This window comes from Electrophorus electricus, chromosome 10 (assembly GCF_041902795.1).
Source record: "Electrophorus electricus isolate QZ-2024a chromosome 10, ASM4190279v1, whole genome shotgun sequence".
Classification (NCBI taxonomy): Eukaryota; Metazoa; Chordata; class Actinopteri; order Gymnotiformes; family Gymnotidae; genus Electrophorus; species Electrophorus electricus.
Window position 1 is genome coordinate 18,580,100 of NC_137506.1, and position 15,819 is coordinate 18,595,918.

General features: G+C 43.0%; 1 protein-coding gene across 4 annotated transcripts in view; it reads right to left on the minus strand.

Annotated features, from left to right (window-relative positions):
* The window catches only part of babam2 (BRISC and BRCA1 A complex member 2), a 55,449-nt gene that overhangs the window by 19,586 nt on the left and 20,044 nt on the right, over positions 1–15,819 (minus strand). For all 4 annotated transcript variants that reach the window (XM_081721721.1, XM_027001475.3, XM_081721722.1 and 1 more), the window contains exon 5: positions 13,951–14,025. In XM_081721721.1, the coding sequence (XP_081577847.1) occupies positions 13,951–14,025 (75 nt within the window). The remainder of the gene's footprint in view (positions 1–13,950; positions 14,026–15,819) is intronic.

Sequence of the window (15,819 nt, forward strand, 5' to 3'; positions counted from 1 at the left end):
TCTCACTTATGTATTGTCAAGGGGTGATAGTAAATGAACAGTGCGACTTAAGATTTGTTTGTCTGCTTTTTAATAAAAGGAGCTAATGAAAAGTGAGAAAAGGGATATAGAAACTGGAGAATAAGATGGATCTCATTTTGGGTCACAAAGTTTCTCAGAAGCTGCTTTGAATCCTGAGTGCAAAAAGGTAATTCCATGCTAGTGGTGTGAAACGGATGAACAATGATCTGTCTGCTGGTATCTTTGGAAGTGTGCGTGTGTGTATTTGTGACCTTGCCCAGAGGTGCACTATTAGACTACACTGAACACCAAACAAAGAAACGTCTTTGCTTGACAATTATTTCAAAACATACTTGATGAAAACCACATTCAAAACTAATAGGTCTTTAATAATATAAAAAAATAAATAAATCAGTGATGTGATGGATGGGACCATTTTCAAACTGTCTCCCACTCAACATGTACTGCAGAGCATGGCTCGCTGGGTTGGTGATACTGTTTATTTAGAGTATCAGGCCACTGTAGGCTCTTCATTTCTATAGAAAACACCTCTCCTCTCGAAAAAGCAATTCAGCGCTAGATAAAACACATGAATGTATTGTATATACATGTACTAGAGTGTAACTGGGAGAGAAACCTAACATTCAGCTTCCAGGTAAGTGTGGCACCTTATTGGAAAGGTACATGAAAACTGATCAATCAGACCTGGAAAAGCAGTCTCTACAGTTCTGTATCTGATCTGTATCTGTTCTGTATCCATTTTGAACTGTTCTGTACTTGATCTGTACCTTTCAGTCTACTTAAAGCATCAGAGAGACAGAGAAAGAAACAAAAAACAATTACATAGAAATAGACAAAGAGAGAAGACAGAGAGACGGAGAGAGAGAGGGAGAGAGAGACAGGGAGAGACAAACAGAGAGAGAGAGAGGGAGGGAGACAGGTCATGGATACACCAGTGGTGATGATCAGGAGACATCAGCAGTGTCCTTGGTGACACTCGTCATGTGTTTCAACACAGCGACATCGGGGGAGGGCGCTCTAGGTGGCGGGCGTAACCTTTCTGACTGGCATGCCCGCCAATGTCCTAGTACAGAACTGCTGTGCTGGCACACAGAATGTGAGGGCCCCACCCACCATCCTCTCTTCCGTGGATGTCAGTCAAATGTCAAGGCCCCACCCACTGTCCTCTCCTCCATGGATGAGTGTCAGTCAAATGTGCTGCTGCTGCTCAACAGACAAATCTCCTGAACTAGTGAAACTGAGGAGGCGGAGTAACTCCAAACGGCAACAAAAGAGGCATATGATGGAGGAACAATGGACAATGAGTCAGACAAACTGTTTTTCCCCCTTGCATCCAACTTTAAACAAACATTTTCATTATTAATAAGAATGAAATGATTATCATTTTATGTCAGACAGCTAAGCGTCTGGCACCAATGTTATACTGTTTTAAGTTAAGATAAAGATAGCTCAAAATTTCTCTTAAATGAAGCGCACCATTTCACCCTAATCCCAGTCGATTAGCTGTAATCCCTATGAGGGTGAGATCTTCCAGTATCAATAATCCTTTTCTTTTTAAATGCCATCTTTGCCATGGAAGACAATAAGCATACTGTCCCAGGCTAAAGCTCGCCTGAGCATTACCCGCTGACATCATAGCCACAAGGTGTGGCTCTGAACGGTCATGTAACAAACTCATATTTGCCAAAGATAATTCATTGGGCTTTATGCTGCTAGATACTATTTATGAGGCCATCTAGAGCACAGGGAGAATAAATCAGAACAAAGCAAAAGTTTACCCCCCCCCTTTTTTTTATTAAAAGACTGTCTGTGTGTTTATATTGAGCTCACTGTTACCTTCAATAACTAATGACATGTTTCAATGAAACTTGCGCAATCTCCTTGAGATGTGACCAACTCATTCCTCAAAGATAAGTGCATAAAAGTGTTCTCTGGAACTCAGGCACGATTTCCACACAAGACAGATATCGGAAACTATGTGGAGTGATATCCTTTCTTGGTAATTTGAAACATGATGCAACACGGTTGTCTGAACAATGCAATACAGGGGTTTGTTGCTGGAGTGAACACTGATTATATTAGAAGATTAGTATTTTAACTGTTATAAATGCCAATGTTTAAGTTTATATTATGTCTGTATTATAATTAAAGCACCAACTGCTTGTACCATGTTTTACAAAACTTTATAATTTAAGGTTTTATTGAAGAAGATAGAATGTCATTTATTCCATACTTTCACAACAAGAGTAATTTTCCATTGTGGAAAAAGACAATGAAATGCACCATAAGTGAGACAGGAAGCTCATGTCACAGTGGACATCACATGCTAAGTGAACTCTCCTTTTCTTCTTCTGAAAGAAACATTTTTCTCTGCTTACCCAGGGTAATATGTACTGAATGCGCATTTCTGTGCTTTTGAAAGGACACTATCTTTTTATCCATTATGTTAACTGTGGCTAGCAAAGACGTTTTCTGTATAAACAGAAAACGCCTTTAATTAACAAAATCTTGAACAGCATCTTCAGCTGAGCTAACAGATTTAAATAACCTCCCCAGTCCCCTGAGAGCTTGCCTCTTTGAGGCCGAAGCCACAGGGACCAATCAGAGTCCTTATGTGAACCCAGTCATGAGCAAAGACCATAATAGTCTCTTGTTCTACACTAGATCCATGTGGCAAAGAGAAGCCCAGTGCTACTCCTGTGCTTGTTTTTAATTCCCGACCCAATGTTTTACTGTAAATGGCTACATACAAATCCTGATTCTCCAGTGGAATGTTGCACACAGCCCTGCTTTACTTGCAGAGATTGGAGCTCTGGCATTTTTCCTGTGTCCACGACACATTTGTTCGATCCCAGTTGTCCTTGCGTCATACTTTTCAATGACTGACACGCACACTCAGCTTTGTGAGTATACACGATTGTGTGAGGGTGTGTGTGTGTGTGTGTGTGTGTGTGTGTGCGTGCGGTGTGTTGGCTTCCCACAACCAAGTGCTGTGAGGGTTTGCCGCTCCACTGCATTCTCTGCTCAGTTGAGATGAATTAACCATGATAAATTTGTATAATTAGTTAACACATTGCTCAAGCGAAATGTGACCACGTGTCTATACACAAGCTCACTGGTTCTTGACCATCAAAGTGAGGTGGAGTGGCGGAGAGCGAGGAGCAGAGATCAAAGCTGCAAAGCATTTCTTGTAATTGCTTATGAAAATGACAGCTCTGAAGGTCACGTTTCCCCCTGCTCTAAATAAATGTCAGACATACAGCAAATGGCTTCTGGGGGCAGTGGTGGTGCTCAGCATAGGGAGATGGTCCAGCAAACCTGGGGCCACCCTGACACGCGGCCAACCCACGGTGGCATTTTCGCAAACGCCTGCACTAGTGGGATCCTGCTCTGGGAGCTTAGTGCTGCAAACGGTCAAAGTTCAAGAAAATCGAAAGGCTGTGTTTTCTTACAGTGTGCAGATGTAAAACTAATAGGGAGAATATCTGAGGCCAGGAGTCCAAAAATAATACAGCCAAACCATGCTAAAAGCCTGGCCTTTACAAAACACTGTGTTCCCACCAAAAACCATTAATGTAAACCTAACCACAACTTGTGCCTGAACTGAACAGTTGTTCACCCACTCAGCCACTCAAATAAGTGACTACAAGTAACCATCACTGGAAAGTCTACAGCATCGAGCCCCCCAATGTCCAGCTGAAATATATGAAGCTTCCCTTGCATGCGAGCAGCAGCTGTGTGACTTTATAAGCTTGTGAGCCTCTTTGTGGTGGATGTCTACTAACTGCAGTGTGTGTCCATCCAGAATAGATCAGTACAGATCAACACAGCATCGAGGGCGTGCCACCTACAGCAATCGCAGGTGCTTCGGGTAGAGGTGGGAAGGAGGGAGTGCAGCTGTGGTGGATAACAGGGTGGACAGCACTTTATTTGCTGATGCAGCCCTGGGTGGAGATAATGCTGTGTTTACACGCCATGCTCTAAATGTAAGCTGGATCTGCTGCTTGTCCTGAGGGGGAGAGTCTGGAAATATGCCTGTGTCTGTCTGTGTGTGTGTGTGTGTGTGTGTGTGTGTGTGTGTGTGTGTGTGCTTGCGTGCTAGGAGAAGCACAAGGGAAGGAGGTCACGACATAGCCAGGTTGCTTTTTGATGTAACTCACAGACGTGTTCTTATCCCTTCATCTTAACCTACAGAGAAGCCAGATGTTCAAATAGTGCTTCCATATGACAGTGTCTAAAGAAAGCCCATAATGTTACGCTAATGAGGTTCGTATGCAAACAGCCTTTGCAATACAGTCATCAATACAGTCATCCTCCTCATAAGAAGTGATCAAGGAGTGATTTAGCTATGCAATAAACTGTATTAGGCCTAGACAGCAAGCTTCAGTTCAAACAGAACTACTTATTTTAATATTTAAGAATACTTTCTTAAAATGTGCAAGATAAAGGTTTTACATACAACCTGATCAATTGTGGAAGGGCAGCGGAATCCCTAAAGCTGTATGAAGGAGTAATGAGAGAGTAATGAGGGAGGATGACGGGAGGATGACGGGAGGGGACTGGATGCTTACCAGCCATGATGGGATTCTGAGAGGTTACACGGGGCAAAAGCAAATCACATCTGAGAGTAGTACATTCACAGAGGCAATGCTCAAAAACCCAGGCTAGATGAAATCTCACCATGAGAGCCATCACTAACCGTCACCGATCACTTTTTATTAACTCGCATGGGAAGGCGGGGGTGACTATACTGAGATGTGTCTATACGAGTAATAGGCAGTGCATTTCCTTATGCTTTACAGAGAACTGGTTCAACTGGAATAGGTGGGTGTGGGCACAATAGCACATTTGTCCTGAATTAACTCACAGAAAAGACCCTTGTTTTAAATTTGCCTCCTTCCGAAGCCCAGTGGCCATTGTCGTAATGTGGGTGATTTGCGTACACCCTCTGATTTCTACTATTTTGCAACAGACTTGCAACACAAACCGGATGCCTTGTGGCAGACTCAGCAAAATCCTGTGCATGTGGTTCTCTGTGTTATAGATGAGGTACGTAACACACTAGACCGACTGGTTCATCCCGCCAAGCCTGGGCCCCTCCAGGAACATACTGACGCGGTAATACAAGTCAAGCAGCCAAACGTCCAGACACCAGCAGGAAAACGCAGGAGTATGAAGTGGAAAATGCCTAAGCTACTGGTGAAAAAATGTTGAGAGAAAAATTAAATCAGTAATAACGAGCAGTGTGCGGATAGCATTATGAGTCATTTACAGGAGCAAGCAATATATTCAAAAAATAGATTTCTTTTTACCTCTTAGTTTGCATATGGATATGGTGTTTTTTATTCCCATGGACTCGGTCATGCTCCACCTGTGTGGATGGAACACTGGATCCAGAAACCGATTCCAAGCTTTAGTGAATCATATGTCTCACTTCAAGGTAAAAAAGGGAGTGTTCATGACCTTTAAATGGTGTAACATAGGCCTCCACATCACGGTATCTCCACTCCACTCCATCTCCTTCACTTTCTCAACCTTTGTATCATGCCATCAGCCCTCCTATTCAGAGAATGAAGAACCTTCAAAGCTGAATGCAAATTAATCAAAAATGCAAATGCATTCTATGCCTTTTATCTATTTTGCTACTCCGAGTCAAGAGTTTTAACTGTTGTTAATAGTACAGAACAGTGATGAGCGCTGTATTGACAATATGATTTAAACTAACTTAGAAAGGGGCCTTCGAACACACTCTTTAAATCAGTCAAAGAAATGACTGCTTATGTCATCAACACAATTGATTTCTCAATGTTGTAATTCACACAATCCATTACTATCACTACATACCAGGGGATGAAATTCAATGTGTTTAATGTTCCAATACTGATTTAGTGTTAGACCCCTACAGAAAAAGCTACTGGCATCTGATGGGTCAGTCTTTACCCCTTAAACCTGCTTTCAACAAAAAACCTGATGCTATCCCCCAGCTATAGTCTTTCCAACCGATTTGACTCTTGTTTGTGAACTTCTGCTCTGACATTTTATTTTGATCCTCAGGCCCAGCCCAACCTATAATTTGGTTGCCTAAACAGCAGCATAATTGTTTATCGGAGCGGCAGGCTTAGCTGGTCTTTCCAGCGCTTCTTCGACTGTTGCATTAGGGATCCCCAAACCACCAATTATTTGCCCCCCCTTTACTCCTTGCACTCTAAATAAATGTGACGCTAATGTCAGGGGCATTTGAACACTGGGCTCTCCCACTCTTGATGGTTTATGAAGTTTTGAAGAGTTCTTCCTAACATGCTTAATTACACTGTACAATTGAGCTTTCTTCATATAAAATGCTGTGTGCTGCATTATGATCAATAAAACTGGCAAAAAATATTTTGGACAAACACTATGTTCTGCATGTCACGACTTCTGTGCTACAGTAAAAATATTGATTCGTGGATGTAGGGCTTAAACTAGGGCCCTACAAAATTCACAGACGTGAAAATTGCCTGGGATATTTTCTAATGATATACAGGCTACTATCATATGTGATATTTAAGCGCTAATAACTGTTGTGAAATATAGTGTTTTTCTTGTAAAATCTGTGAAATTTGTTTTGGTGAGAAATGTGGTCCATGAAATTAAGTCACTTAAGCCATGAATTTAGTAGGGCCCTAGCCATAATGCTCACTACACAATGAACTCAGCATTGCAACAGATTTCTTACTTCCTTTAAAGAAGCAAAAGGTGGAGTTTGGCAAAGACAAAGGCTGCTGCTTTGTGTGAGAGTGCAGAGAGGTGAAAGACACCAATCTCTGCAGAGGGAACCTGCAATTACTTTCTAGCTCTTAAGATTCCTGAGCCCTTAGTAACTGTTTACTGTTGCAGGGCACGATCAGTCTCCAAATTACAACTACTGGCGGAGGCATCGAATGCTCAGCAGTCACGCACAGGGCAGGGTAGAGTCTGTGCCCTGAACTCTGTGCCCTCAGCTCCACCGAGCAACACAGATCACTGGCCACGAGTACTCGTCATGATCAAGAAACTCAAAGACATTACATATAAGGCCGAAAATAAAACCAAAAAAAAAACAAAAAACCTTGCTAACAAAATTTAAAGCGAACAAACAGAAGTCGGTCTTTTTCTTGTTGAGTGGAGCACAGTTTAACTAAAGTAATATTCCATTTTCACTATAGTGGGCCTACTATAACATACTGAAAAACTGCTATCAAACAATCAGCCTTCACATCAGTGGTGATGACATCCTTCAAACTTTTTCCTTTCATCGTCATAAGACATCATCATGTCTTATGATTCATGAAATCATTCCAAGTGTGACCCAGCTCATCAGGCCATACATTTAGCATGAATGTTGATGTGTCAGTGAGGGCTTTGTAATAGCCACAACCAAGGAACTGAATTCTAAATGTCACTTCACCAACCAGAGCGCAGAAAGCCTTCTTTTAGGGCAAAGTAAAAAAAGGAGCTGACTGGTGCCAATAATTTGTCTAAAAATACGTTTTTTTGTTTTTTTTTAAATCACATGGTGACAAGAATAGATGGGGAGAAAGCGGCAACAGTTGAATTTGCTGGCTCTTGGGCAGCTAATTATATCCTTAATGCTGACCTAATGAAGGGGGCTGGAGTCACAGCCAGTGAGGTCATGATCACAGCCTTCTGAACAATGCTCCCGTCAGATCCAGCAGCTCGGGTTGAGGCTGTGTGTACATGCCTTTTGGTATGTGTGCGCACTCTGAGGGCTGATGAGACTGTGTTCATGACCACTGTGGCACTGGCCAGCTGCATAGTCATCAAATGACTCAGCAAACTGTTGAAAATGTCCTTGAAATGCTTGAGGAATGTCTTGACCCAACCACTGAAAGCACATTCCAAAGGCAAGCTGGGAAATCAATGATAGGCTGAACCAGGTCAGAGCCCCTCAGCAGCTGTAGATCTACTTCGGGGCCCAAACGTGGGGATTGTGAGAGTGTAACTGGCCAGTCACAGCTCTCACAATCAAACATCATCAGTGAGGAGCTCATGACCTGAGAACTTCAGGAGGTGAAGATACTTCCCACAAGCACTGGCAGAAATGCACAAACAGCCAGGGCACCTCACGACCGGAGTCCAACACAGCGTAAACCCACCGTGCACGCATGCTGCTGTTTAAGGTCATTTGTGTCGCTCACTGGCACAGGAGAGAGAGTCAGATGAGATGTGAAGCACCGTGAATGATACAAACTGCAGTGAGCCGAAGATTCTTTCCTCTGTGTTTTGCTTCCATTACTGATAATCTGGCTGCCCTGCCTGCTTAACGCACTCCCTGGGGAGAGAAAGTGTTCAAAGGCTTAGGAAGAGAAGACAACAGGAATGTGTTAGCATGTATGCATAAGCGGGCGTGTCTGTTGCGCTTGTTTACTTTAATGCTTTGCCACTCAGATCCGTAAACGCAGAGAAATTATTCCTCAAATTAATGCAATCATTGGAAAGACCTAACCCTGTAGTTTATCCCATTAATGCTACACAACAGGTGCCCCTAAGCCTCAGAAATTAAACAAAAACAAAATATCACAGAACAAAAAAAAACCAGACTACAATGCACACCACACAACTACTACAACCACACAACTACTACAAAAGATTTAGATTCAAGCTGACAAAAGGCATTCCTGGTACAAAAATGCAGATATAGTCAACAGAAAAATTATTCTGGAATATCTGAGGCAAACCATAGCAAGAGATAAATGTCCAATGTCCCTGTCCAAGCAAGGGATAAATAAAAGGTGATTAGTTATCAGTTCAATATGCTGTGGGATAAAATGTTAAACATATCAGTGCTGTATCTAAGTGCACGTTCAACACTGACTGAACAGCTGAGCTCTGTGAATATAGCAGCTCATTTAGGATGCTAATGGAAATGAAACTGTTTTCCCACTAGTGTATTCAACAGGAGAAGAATTACATGAAACATTTTTAACAAATGTTGTTGGCTTGTCGAGGACTTTGACTTAAATTATGAATGCTCACAAACTTAACCCTAGTGGTTCAGGTATTAACACAAGCCAATACTGACGAACAAAGTGATGGAGCTGACAAAGGTCGACTGAGTCAAAGCACTAAGGCTGCAGTCAGCTTCACATACAAAACACAAGAACAACCATAATAATAAGCAGCACCAACTTTATTTATATGGCAATTTTTAAACAAAGTTTACATGGTGCTTTATTGAGCAGCAGCTGGGAGGAGGACACAGGCCTCTAACCTGCGTTTAGGTGGAGGGACCGAGAAAGACCTGCGTTTAGGTGGAGGGGTACAAAAGCAGCCAGGGATCTTCCACTTTTACACAGCACCACGCATTTGCATACAGGACAAGTTCATACTGAGTGGAGAATTGGACTTTAGAGCTCAAAACAGGTCTGTGTTGCTTCCTGTCCCCTACAGATGCGTGCGCTGATCAAAAAGATCAAATGTGTTCTCTAAGAAAAGTTAGAGCAAAGTTTTTCAAAAGTTGTGCTGGTAAGGCAATGTATCCTGTTGCCTTCTTTAAGACAAAATTCTAAAGGCTAAACTTGACATAAAAGAAACCTAAACCATGCATATAACCAGGGAAGATTAAAATACTCGAGTTAAGTTGTGCCAAAGACACACTTCTTAACGTCATGTGGTACCATAGCTAAGAAATGTATTGTCTAATTTCATACTTGGTCTAATTCTTAATGCTGCAGAGAGAATTTCGGCATCGCCAGCATTGGCAGTGAACCCATTCCTTAAACATCAACCCCTAAAGCCCTCTTCCCAACACATTCTCACACACACGCTCGCACAAGTACATAGGCATGCACACGCATATGCACACACTTTCTCATGGCGATGCTTCTAGTTTAAAATACAAACATCTCCTTAGCTGTCTGAATAGAAGCCAATCACACTGTTTATTAACTCCTACCCTACGGATGCTCAGGAATTCAGTCTTCATTTGCTGTGCCTCCTAGAAAACATTTTCACTGCTGTTCGTGGAATTGCTATATTTGAAATTGTAATCAAGATATAAACTGGCACAGACATGCATTAAATTAATTGTTACATAAAAGTTGCTTGATGATATGGCATTTCAAATGTCATTCTTGTTCTTGTGGGTTAATGACATAACAGGAGTAGAACTAAAAAAGAAGACAGACAGACAGACAGAAAGAAGAAGAAAAAAATGCACTTAACTGTGAACTTTCTATCCTTACCTTAAATCCAAACATGGGTAAAAGGAGAAATGGCAAAACTACCAACTGAAAAAAGGAGAAAAATTAGGCCGAAATAAAGGGCTGTATGTAAGTAACAGAGAGGCCGCTATGTCAGTGAGGCTAGGGAACAGTGGTTAATGCAGAGCTCTGAGGAGACATTTCACCCCAGACCCCATCTGCTGACTGTCGCAGTTTGAACAAATTGAAGTCAAGAGGGAAAAAAATAATTGAAAAATGATTAGAGTAACAGCAAGTGGACATTTGTGGCCTAGTCCCTTATTTAAATTGGGGGAGGAGGAGGGAGGAAGACCAGGGGCAGTGGAGAGTGCGGTGGCTACTGCTGGACAGATCATCACTGCGGGCTAAGGGCTGGTCGCTTAGGACTGCATGACACAAACATGAGAATTTCGTCACGGCTTTTCTTTGTGCTCTAGTATCTCCTTGTTTCCCTTAGCTTTATGTAATCCCTGTCTTTGGCTGGGAATCCACTGTCCCTAGTCGCAAAAGAGGCAGGATGGGAAAAAAAAAAAAACACGTAGTTGTTGAGACACAGGTATGCACTCGTGGTCAAAAAGGCTCCACTGGAGTGAGAGTAACGGAGCTACTGGGCACAAGCGCTGTGCTCCCTGATCTCGGCGCAGGTAACGAGAGGTGGCATTTACATGCAAGTGGGAACTCCACCTACTTACACTGAGACAGGAGTTCATGGACAGGCCCTTGGGGAAGACTCCGAAAATCGGGAAAGGTCAGTGGGTGTGCCAGACTATTGCTTGCATGATCACGCTCTCCAACAACTACCTTTCCTCCCCATGGAGTGAGTGACCAGAGCACAACTACCCAGCAGTGGATTGGCAACATTTGAACACTAAGAGAAAATTGTGATTTGCAGAGTTTCATGAGCTTTTATAGCTTTCATACATGACTTAGCTTCCATATATGATGTAATAATTAAGCATGTCACTAGCTTGACATGCACTGAAAGTTAAGACTCTTAGATGTACTTTGGCAGTGCATGTTATGCACCATCTAGACATCTAGACATTTACATACAAGGTCCAGAAGCATCTAATATTTTAGAATATGTCTAATCAGGGGTACAGTACATCAGGGTGAAAATGTCAGAAGGGTAATAAGTCGACACTTATTTTCTCCAACATAAACCAAAAGATGTAGGAGAGTATTGTGCCTGAAGGTTCCTTTGTCCTCCCAGAAAAAGAAACTGCTGATGCCCGATATCATTATTACACCACACCAGTGTCATCTTGCCTCCCCATGCACTCCCCCTCTCTGCCTCTCAACTAGTACAGGCTGCGCTCTTCTGACAGGCAGGCCGCTCCCTGGGGGCCCACGAGCCGATTTGGGAAGGTAAACATGTCCAGCTCGGTGAGCTAAAACCAATGAGACGGTGCGGCTCAGGCAAGCGGCGCGGTGCGCGACTCCAGTCCCTGAGCCTGATCACGACCTCGCTCGGGCTAGTGCCTGGCACAAAGGACACCCACATGCATGCCCATGCCACAGGGAAATGTGGCCCGGCACAAGGCCCAAAGCGATACGACACTGGCCTCACTGAAAGCTTGATATAACAGTAGTCAATAGTAGGGCATTTGGGTTTTTTGCTATACATTAAGGGGTGAAACTTGAAGGGGACTCCAGCATGATTCATCCACGTCCGGGGAGAGGAGAAACTTTAACCTTCTGATATCCCTCACCTATTCTGGGGAAGGCCCAGCGAAATGTGTCACTATCTACTAAGACTGATTCATTTTTGGAACAGTCGTCATCACAGGGTGCATTATTTGCTCATGCATGTAAACAGTACATTATCTTTTTCATCTTAACACCAGGATGTGTACTAGGAAAAAAAAAAAGTTATTTCCTGTTACCTAGGTAACCAGTGTACACATTTACTGGTTACCTTACATGCCCACTGTTGTTATGTTTTTAGTTCTGACTGCATGCCACGGGAATCCTAACGGTGGAAAACCATTAAAGCAGCAATATTCCTAATCAGTTCACTAATGGCCAATGAAAAATCTTCAAGGCCATGCGTGCCCTTGCCTAAGGACAGAGGTTAAGCAGCTAGTGCTCATTCACCATGTGCTCCTGCCAGATGGCTTTGGATTTGAAAAACACATCCAGGCTTTATTGAAGTGTTCGGGTTGGGCCTAGTACACAGTGCTGTACTAGGTTTGCACTCTCTCTCTGAAAATTTTGTTTAGTTTTAGTTTTTCAGTGTGGCTTTTTTAAAATAGTTTTTCTGTTTTTTAGTTTTAGTTCACTATAACAATTCTGTTACCGAACAGATGCTAACATAACAAGTGTGTGGAGGACAGATGCAGCAAAAAAAGAAAAACACTACAAAGTAAACTGGTTCAGGAAAAGAAAATGCTCACATTTTAAATTTACAACAGTGATTATAAACACCATCTAAAGATGAAACGTGGCGAACACCGCAGGCAATCCAGTCCGAAAGGATAAATCTTCGAGAGAATGAGTTTCTTTTCAAGCGCTCAGAATGCTGCATCCCCTGGGAGCTGTGGGTGGGAGAAGCTGTATTTCTCACACTTCTTAATCTGGTATGACTTGCTGCATGCCACACAGGTCCTGTTAGCATGGTGGACGACACAGACATGAACATGTGACGTGAAGAAGATGATAGAAGTCATCCTACAAGTCAGAGAAAAACAGGAAGGAAGGAAGGAAGGAGAATCTCTGGAAGAAGAGCAGAGAACTGCCCGAGTGCACCACACAGCACAACACATAAGACATCTGGTACCAAATTCCCCTAATTATGGTGGCTCATATGAAGCACAATTCTGCATGGCAGGAGTCCATGACAGTTGGAACTAAGCACTCGTTATGATCTATTAACTCAGAAACAGCGGTTTTTTTTTTTTTTCAACAACCAGAGCTTTCATGTGCCGTCTGAATTTGAAGGCAGTGCTGGGTAGTCACCTTGGACTAACTGATAGGCTTATCTTCAAAAGGTCGAAACATCTGAGCTTTGGTAAGAGCTTTGGTAAGACCACAGGAAGAAAGCACTGTTCCAATGTGGCATCTCTTGTGAGCAGCAGAATATCCTATTCAGCTCTGACCTTGCTGTCACTACCACACAGGACAGTGTGTGTGGTACTGAGGGTTAGATGGGCAAACACAGCCAAGACTGGAAAAGGCCACAGAGCACGGGCATCCCGAGGCTGCATGAGCCCTCCCTCTCTCTCTCCCTCCCTCCCTCCCTCCCTCTCTCCCTCTCTCCCTCCGTGTAGGAGAGAGTGTGGAAGAGATGGAATGTGAATAGAGACAGAGAGCCACAAGGCAACTGTGAGGCAAGGAAGACTTGAGGAAGTAGGGGGTGGGGGCGGGAGGCCTGAGTGAGAGACCCTGCAGACACACTGCAGCTCAGAGCTGATAGGAAGTGACGGGCTGCTGATTAGTTCACTCACAACCCTAGCAACTACCCTCTGCACGTACACGTACACACACGTACACGCGCGCACACACACGCACGTACACACACTCACCCACGCACACACACGCACGTACACACACTCACCCACGCACACACACGCACGTACACACACTAAGCCACAAAGAACAATCATAAACAAGAAGTGAATTTCCTTATTTTGGCCTATATGGCCATGCCTAAGCTTGTGTATGTGCAAGAGCTCACAGGTGTGTGTCTGTGTGTGTTTCTCTGCCCTACCTTGAGGAGATAGATGGGAATGTTGCTGAAGTCCACTGGGAGTTTGAGCAGGAAGCGAGCGGAGAACTCTCCTGTCTGCAACACAGAGACATGAAGACTGTCAACAAGCACACAGACGCTTTCACACTATCCTGCGCAGGCAAACACACATAACCTTAACAGCACACATATCCCTTAATAGAACAGATAAGGAAAGGCCATAGTGAGACTGAGGCTGTTCAACAGCTGCCGTGGAGTGAACATTCAACATTTTGGTGCACAGATTTTGAGAAACAGCTCTGGAGAGGTTCCATGAGTCTAACAATGGTGCATTTTAGGACAAATCACAGGATTCCAGTTTTATTAAACTCTGAAGAAGTTGTGAACTTAAACAATATTTTTTATGCCTCCTTTAAAGTTCTATACATATAGAGCTTTTCAATACTATATTTTCTTTTTTTTCCAATTAAAAGTGGATCTTTAAAGTAGACTGCTGTTTGCTGCTAACTGACGTTATATATGTTCTTTGACAATCATAACGTAAGCATTTCTGGCATTTCTCCTGTGTTTCTCAATAATTGTCTGTTATCCCACAAACCACAGTTATATTTACCACATCCCTTTAGAGGTAGAGGTCCATGAAGCAATGCATACAGCCACACACACCCCCACACAGAAAGCATTGTTCCCAAATTTTATCCTGTTGAGAAACCATTTGAAGGACAACAGCAGGACACTTTGCTCTAAGTGTATGTATGCGTGTCTATATGTGGTTTATGTGTCTACATGTTCTCTGTCACAAGTTTGCTTCCCGGTGTCTATCCCTCAAAAGGTTCCAGGTGCTTTTAACATGAAAAGCCTGTAACATGAATTCTAACGTGATATGAGCTGGGACTTCGGTGATCTAGCCAAAGAGCTTCTTCAACCTGCTGGATTCAGCACCATTGCCAATCCACACTACCAGTCAAACTACTGACTACCTTTCCTGAAATGTTGCTTTTTTGTTCATATAATTGATGTAATGCTTTAAATGTTTACACACATTTTAAAATGAAAATGCAACCCAACTCACAAAACACAAGGAATGTCAAAGTTCAACAACACTGCCGCAAATTTTTGGATGCCTCTAAACAACCACCCCACTGCCTTAATAACAGCTTCACAGGAACGAGGCATATGGTTTCAGTGGGAAATCACCTGGCAGGTCCTCCCAGCAACTCTGCAGCAGTTCTGGGATGCAGGGCACATGTGGACTGCTTTGATTTGATTTTCCTGTGCGGTTCTGTGCGCATGAGGTCTGAGCACCAGGCAGGCTGGACCATTAGTTTGAGATGTCCTTCATTTTCTTTCGCTGCCAGACGGGACTTTGGGGCATTTGGGTTCATTATCCTCCTCAAGAATGAAAGACTAACTAGCCATGGTCATGATTAGCATGTATGAAGTGCAGTGTAATCGTCATGTCGGTCAAGACTGCCATGGCTTTGCTAAAGATCACCATGTCTGGTTCAAGCAAGGCAAAACTGGACCATGACACAGATGGGACCTTCCGCTCACTGTTTCTGCACGTTACAAAGACTGATCAATTCATAAAAGTGACTTCCACTGCTCATATGTTCAGCTTGTCATTTTTGTCCTTGGCAAATTTTTTAAGTCACCTCCAAACAGCCAAAATGGAACCATTTGGACTTCGTGTATCATTTAGCCGTTGCAGACTTGTAACTTGAATGAAACTGTTCTCAGATTGTAAGGTCACCTTTAACTTGAACACGTTAGCGAGGGTTAGTTTAATGGTCTTGGATACAGCAGGTTATACTCTTGTGCTTGTGCTACCAATACTTTCAAAAGGGGTGTGAGTAAGTTATAAGTCTCAGCACTTTACATTTGAGGCTC